The following is a 7,905-nucleotide window of genomic DNA, read 5'->3' as shown; positions in this document are numbered from 1 at the left end:
TATAGACAGTATAGACAGTAGTTATATAGGATGGTGTGTATAGACAGTAGTTATATAGAATGGTGTGTATAGACAGTATAGACAGTAGTTATATAGGATGGTGTATATAGACAGTAGTTATATAGGATGGTGTGTATAGACAGTATAGCCAGTAGTTATATAGGATGGTGTGTATAGACAGTAGTTATATAGGATGGTGTGTATAGACAGTATAGACAGTAGTTATATAGGATGGTGTGTATAGACAGTATAGACAGTAGTTATATAGGATGGTGTGTATAGACAGTAGTTATATAGGATAGTGTGTATAGACAGTAGTTATATAGGATGGTGTGTATAGACAGTAGTTATATAGGATGGTGTGTATAGACAGTATAGACAGTAGTTATATAGGATGGTGTGTATAGACAGTGTCTAAGGTGTAGAGTGGAGAACCGAAGGTAGCCTGCTAGAGACTTTGTCAAATGTTCAGTGCAGAATACCAGGCGCAACCCGGCTTGTATATCTGTCTCTCGGTCGCAGCTGTGACGCACAGCAGGGTGAACTAGCCGTGGGTTCGGGTGAGGTCTATATCATCGTCACGTGGTTATTAAATCACAGTCTTGTAATGTTGCATCATGACATCCTTGAAAAAAAAAGGACTCCTTGGAAATGACTATGTCCCTTTAAACGGCAGGCGTGGCTTTTCTACTCTCCCCACGCCTTTTATGCAAACCACCGTCTTTCTCTCCCGCATCATATAGTGCACTAGTCGGGTTGTCAAGTGTCCATTGTGAAATCTATCTAAGTTACTGGATTTGGAAAGTAGACCTACGAGTTACTTTTCCCAGTTTGGTGCGAAAGCTGCATACTAGTCAAATAGTGAGCGTTCAACTGAAAGCCACAGCTATGTATTGAGTGTAATTTACCGCAAGAAGCTTCAGCGTCGCTGTGTTGGTTACTACGCATTATAGGAATTCATTAAGAAGACGCCCGTTCAATTTCACCAAGGCTAAAAGGATTATTCAAATATTTAACAAAGATAACATTTAATTTTTTTCTTCATCCCCGGACGGAAGTGTGTTCTATTTATTTACTATAGCCTACTACTAGAAAGCATACATCGCAGTGTTTTCAGAAGTTTGGGGTTTGTGAACACGCCTGTTGTTATTTAATTATGGCAGATTTAGGCCTACCAGTGGATTGGGATTTATTTGCTCTCTTGCTTTTTCTCAATGCTTTGTGAGATAACGGTTTGTTTTGACTACCGTAAAACGTTGTGTTGCTCTGAAGACGCAAAACTTTTATTTATTTATTGAGACATCTGGGAATTGTTGTTTTGGCAACCATTTAAACGACATTTTATTAGCCACGTAACCCGAAAGAGACATACAGGGTGTTATAAGCGTTTGTTTTTTTAGCCTACAAAGAGAGGGTTGCTGAACTGTGGCTCTATTTCCCCGGTGTAGTTGGACTGTTGTATTATGTAATGCAAACTATGTTGCGAAACTTGGTGTTATGTAGTTTTAGCATAACAGACTATTGTGTTTATTATAGCAGTCCAACGTGCTAGGCTGATTCCAAGTCTCTCTGTTCCGAGGTAGGATAGTCTTAACGGAGATCAGTTCACAGTTGAAGAGTGCGCTTCCTCAACCACGCCTGCCCTGACCTCTAGATGCCGGGCATAAACTCCACCACCGCCTCTCGCTATGAGTCCGGCTGGGAGATGGAGTACGACCACTATCAACATTACTTCTACGACGACCACGATCCAGACGAGGATTTCTCTAAATCCACTGCGCCCAGCGAGGACATATGGAAGAAATTTGAACTAGTACCAACCCCGCCCATGTCCCCTATCCGGACTTTGGAGGGGGCCGCCGGGTTCGGGATGGTCTGCCCTTCGCTGGGGGACAAACTCGAGTGGGTGTCCCAGTGTTTGGGTCAAGAGGACGACCAGGATGTGCCGTGTAAACTCAGCTCATCCGACGAGGCTTTGGGGAACCTGAGCTCCATTATCGTACAGGACTGCATGTGGAGCAGCTTCTCAGCGGGCAAGCAGCTGGAGAAAGTTTTCGGGGAGCGGCTTGCCTCCTGTCCGAATAAACTACCCATGCAGGCGTTGGGAGCTGCAATCACCACCGCCGGGAGGGCGCAGTGCGTGACGGTGCCAGTGGACGCGGCTGTTCCAGTTCTCGGTAGCCCTGCGACTGATTGCGTGGACCCGGCTGCTGTTCTCGCCTTCCCGCTAACCGGGGGAACGTTTAAGAAACCGTCGGTGTCCTCCTGTTCAGAGACCCACACAGACTCATCAGGTACGTTATAAGTTCAACATTGGACTGTGAAACTGACTATGAAAAGCTCTCATATAATGTCAATCATAAGTGTGGATGCAGCCAATTTGCCATAAGTGACCTTACTGGCCACAACGTTTTAGTAGGTGACAGTTTTCACAATGTGTTTTTCTGAACAGTATTGGTAGTAATGTGGCTGCTGAAGGCTTAGTGACTGCATTGCGTTGCCCCTGGCAGCCCCTGCTGCTTTGTGAAAATGACCCTCCCATCGGAAACATCTGTTGATTGGCTATGGTCCAAGACACCAGCTGCTAGAGAGAACAGTGCTGGCCTACTCTCCCTTTTCAAGTATAATTTATGGTTCACTTTAATGTTCTTATCATGTCCTCATCCTCAACTACACTGAAAGAAACACGTTACATTTTATATTATATATATAAGCATATTTATTAGAAGTTATTCAGTTTATCCAAGAAGCGATATTTAACATATATATGTGTGTGTGTGTGTTAAATATCTCTCCTTGGATAAGCTGAATAACTTGTAATAAATATGCTTATATATATATATATATATGTGTGTGTGTGTGTGTGTGTTAAATATCTCTCCTTGGATAAGCTGAATAACTTGTAATAAATATGCTCTCTACATTCTCTTCATTTCATTGAGCTACTTTGCGTTGGTCTTCAGTGTAGGTATTTAGGTTGGCATGTGACTAGTCTCTCTCTATCTAATGTGTGTGGAATGTCACAATGGAGACTTGTTGCAGTGCAGAGTCTTGGCATTCCTTCCTGAACTGAAGTGGCAACAGCACCAATTGTGTCAGAAGTTAGGTTTGGTCAACTTACTAGTGATGGACTAGTAGACCAGTGATACAAATGGTTCATTCACCTTGTTAAATCTCTCGCAATGTGTGACACTGTTTCATACCAGGCTTGATATTCATATTTATTAAGTCATATATGTAGTATCATCTATTTCAATACTGTATGAAAGGGGGTTGTGTGCCAGAAAGCTAGGAATGAATGATTCCTCAGTGCAGGTAGGCGTACACTCATTCAGCATAGAAGTGTTTTAATAGAAAATGCAGAATAGACCTCAGATCAGTACTAGTTGGTTGACAGACAGATACCAAGGAACCAATCTGTCCTTATCTCTATCTGACCTCATGCATGATAATGGTATATAGCAGGGTTATTCAACTATATTCTTAAGGGGCCAGACATTTTTTATTTATAAAAAAAAAGGCTATTAACAGGGGGGTCAGATATGTTCTACATGGGATTGATCTTCCTATAATTATTATTATTTTTTTTAAAGACACAAACACAATTCTAATCTTATGAAGCACTTTTATTAACATGAAATGTTGCAAAAAAAATATTTTAAGGGCTTGAAAATTACCCTAATTCATGAATTTCTACTTTCCTGTCCATTGTACATAGCTTCATCTCTTCTTTCTTCTACACATAGGAAATCATTTATCTCAGTTGACCAGCATCATATTCTGTTTTCTATTTCTTTATCATTTAGTTATTTTCTGTCTTGTTTATTGCTATTTTTCTACACATAAACCTTTTTTTAATGCATGGCATTTCTCAGTTGCCTAGCTTTTTGAAGACACGTCTCTCCCCTTAATCAGTAGAGAACAACTCCCTGTAATAAGCTGCATCACCCCTGTGGTGACTTCATCTCGTTGCAAAGTTAGCTTTTCAGTTTATCTAAAAACTCTGACATCATGGAGTGATCTGTACTGATGACCTAATGACTTCGATCATGATGCTCAGCAGACTTCGAAACAAGCCATGTTGCAGGCCAGATGTTGATAGGATAACGTTTCTGATAGCCCATAGTGTTTCTTTGAGACATCGCTGAGTTAAGCACAAAGCACGCTCTGGTGTATGAGGCAGTTTAGTGATCTGATTTGGTGAAAGAGCCTGCACCCCTGTTAGCAGCTCTGATTGGCTGTAACGTTGGATAATATTGATTGACAGCACTTAATGGACGGGACTACAGAAAAACAGATTCTCCCATTGGAGAATATTGGATGAGGGCTCCTTTTGGCACTAAACATCACATTTTTTGCCAGCCAGATTTGTTTTTTGGGGGGGTCAGATTTGTTTTTAATTAATGTTCAGAGGATCTCGCGTCTCGCTCTCTGAGGCCGATGTGAGAAAGGTCTTTAATCAGGTTAAGGCTGCGGGACCTGAAGGTATTCCAGGGTACGTAATCAGAGCAAACACAGAACTCTAAGGCTTCATGCCACGATAACTACCACCCTGTAGCCCTCACATCTGTAATCAGGAAGTGCTTTGAGAGGCTGGTTATGGCACACATTAACTCCATCATCCCAGACACCCTTTTAATTTGCATACCACCTCAACAGATCCATGACGCAATCTCAATTGCACCCCACACTGCCCTCACCCACCTAGATACCTACGTATGTGAGGATGCTGTTCATTGACTACAGCTCAGCGTTCAACACCATTGTCCCCTCTAAGCTCGTAACCAAGCTAGGAACTCTGGGTCTGAATACAGCCCTCTGCAACTGGATCCTGGACTTCCTGATCGGCCGACCCCATGTGGTGAGGGTAGGCAACTTCGCCTCCGGCACAATGACCCTCAACATGGGGGCACCACAGGGGTGTGTGCTTAGTCCCCAACTGTACTCCCTGTTAACCCACGACTGCATGGCCACTCATGACTCCAACACCACCATCAAGTTGGCTGACAACACGACGGTGGTAGGCCTGATCACCGGTGACAATGAGTCAGCCTACAAGGAGGAGGTCAGTGACCTGACAGTGTGGTGCCAGAACAAACAATCTCAATGTCAGTAAGACCAAGGAGCTGATCGTGGACTAGAGGAACCAGGGGGGGACTCTACATCGACGGGGCTGCAGTGGAGCGGATCGAGAGCTCCTCGGTGTCCAAATCATTAAATACGTTAAATGGTCCAATGAAGACCACAGCGCCTCTTCCCCCTCAGGGAGTTAAAAAGGTTTGTCATCTGCCCTCAAATAGTTTTACAGCTGTTCCAATGAGAGCATCTAGACTGCTTGGTATGGCAACACCACTAACCCTCCCATCGCATGGTGCTACAGAGAGTGGTGTGGACAGCTCAGTGCATCACTGCGGCCGAGCTCCCTGCCATTCAGGACCTCTATATCCGGAGGTGCTGCAGGAAGGCCAGGGGAAATTGTTAGACGCCAACCACCCAAGCCATAGACTGTTCTCTCTGCTTCTGCACAGCTGTACCAGTGCATCAAGTCTGACACCAACAGGCTCTTGAACAGCTTCTATCCCCCAAGCCATAAGACTGATAAAATAGCTACCCGGACGATCCGAGTTAACCTTGTATTAGTACCTTTTTTAATTCTTATTTTTGCACGTTGACAAGGCCCTTCACACACCATCATTGGACCACTCACACATAATATGCTCCTACATGTATACTGACTCTACACATTCACATGCAAGCTGCTGTACAACCTGCTGCTACTCTGTTTATCTCACACTACCGTTCAAAAGTTTGTGGTCACTTAGAAATGTCCTTGTTATTGAAATATTTTTTTTTGTCCATTTAAAATAACATCAAATTGATCAGAAATACAGTGTAGACATTGTTAATGTTATAAATGACTAATGACTAATGACTCGACGTAGGCGTAGAGGCCCATTATCAGCAACCATCACTCCTGTGTTCCAATGGCACATTGTGCTATCTAATCCAAGTTTATAATTTTAAAAGGCTAATTGATCCTTAGAAAACCCTTTTGCAATTATGTTAGCACAGCTAAAAACTGTTGTCCTGATTAAAGAAGCAACTAAGCTGGCCTTCTTTAGACTAGTTGAGTATCTGGAGCATCAGCATTTGTGGGTTCGTTTACAGGCTCAAAAGGGCCAGAAACAAATAACTTTCTTCTGAAACGAGTCAGTCTATTCGTTCTGAGAAATGAAGGCTATTCCATGTGAGAAATTGCCAAGAAACTGAAGATCTCGTACAACGCTGTGTACTACTCCCTCCACAAAACAGCGTGTACTGTCCCTAACCAGAACAGAAAGAGGAGTGGGAGGCCCTAGTGCACAACTGAGCAAGAGGACAAGTACATTAGTGTCTAGTTGGAATGCTGGTCTCCTAGGCAGAGTTCCTCTGTCTAGTGTCTGTGCTCTTTTGCCCATCTTAATCTTTTATTTTTATTGGCCAGTCTGAGATATGGCTTTTTCTTTTCACTCTGTGCCACTCGGGAGCACCCTGCAAGTATGGTATTAACTGACCCTGCACATTGTATATAGTATGGTATTAACTGAACCTGCACATTGTATATAGTATGGTATTAACTGACCCTGCACATTGTATATAGTATGGTATTAACTGAACCTGCACATTGTATATAGTATGGTATTAACTGACCCTGTATAGAGTATGGTACTAACTGACCCTGTATATAGTATGGTACTAACTGACCCTGTACCCTGTATATATATATATATATCTATATATTATTATTAACTGACCCTGTATATAGTAACTGACCCTGTATATAGTATGGTATTAACTGACCCTGTATATAGTATGGTATTATCTGACCCTGTATATAGTCTGGTACTAACTGACCCTGTATATAGTATGGTACTAACTGACCCTGTATATAGTATGGTATTAACTGACCCTGTATATAGTATGGTATTGATCTGACCCTGTATCTAGTATGGTATTAACTGACCCTTTATATAGTATGGTACTAACTGACCCTGTATATAGTATGGTATTAACTGACCCTGTATATAGTATGGTATTAACTGACCCTGTATAGAGTATGGTATTAACTGACCCTGTATATAGTATGGTACTAACTGACCCTGTATATAGTATGGTACTAACTGACCCTGTACCCTGTATATATATATATATATCTATATATTATTATTAACTGACCCTGTATATAGAAACTGACCCTGTATATAGTATGGTATTAACTGACCCTGTATATAGTATGGTATTATCTGACCCTGTATATAGTCTGGTACTAACTGACCCTGTATATAGTATGGTACTAACTGACCCTGTATATAGTATGGTATTAACTGACCCTGTATATAGTATGGTATTAACTGACCCTGTATATAGTCTGGTACTAACTGACCCTGTATATAGTAATGGTATTAACTGACCCTGTATAGTATGGTATTAACTGACCCTGTATATAGTATGGTATTAACTGACCCTGTATATAGTATGGTATTAACTGACCCTGTATAGTATGGTAACTGACCCTATATAGTATGGTATTAACTGACCCTGTATATAGTATGGTATTAACTGACCCTGTATATAGTATGGTATTAACTGACCCTGTATATAGTATGGTATTAACTGACCCTGTATAGTAGTAACTGACCCTGTATATAGTATGGTATTAACTGACCCTGTATATAGTATGGTATTAACTGACCCTGTATATAGTATGGTATTAACTGACCCTGTATATAGTATGGTATTAACTGACCCTGTATATAGTATGGTATTAACTGACCCTGTATATAGTCTGGTACTAACTGACCCTGTATATAGTCTGGTACTAACTGACCCTGTATATAGTATGGTACTAACTGACCCTGTACTAAC

At 41.6% G+C, this 7,905-nt stretch overlaps 1 protein-coding gene across 1 annotated transcript in view; it reads left to right on the top strand.

The window, feature by feature from the left end:
• Positions 1-727: 727 nt before the first annotated feature.
• Positions 728-7,905, top strand: part of LOC112240550 (protein L-Myc-1b) — a 22,562-nt gene continuing 15,384 nt past the window's right edge. Inside the window, exon 1 of the mRNA XM_024408822.2 lies at positions 728-2,294. Coding sequence (XP_024264590.1) covers positions 1,655-2,294 — 640 coding nt within the window. The 5' untranslated portion in view covers positions 728-1,654. The remainder of the gene's footprint in view (positions 2,295-7,905) is intronic.

The sequence above is a fragment of the Oncorhynchus tshawytscha genome, linkage group LG31 (assembly GCF_018296145.1).
Source record: "Oncorhynchus tshawytscha isolate Ot180627B linkage group LG31, Otsh_v2.0, whole genome shotgun sequence".
In the NCBI taxonomy this organism is placed as follows: domain Eukaryota; kingdom Metazoa; phylum Chordata; class Actinopteri; order Salmoniformes; family Salmonidae; genus Oncorhynchus; species Oncorhynchus tshawytscha.
Note: the sequence above shows the minus strand (reverse complement) of the source record. Positions and strands in the feature narration are given on the sequence as shown.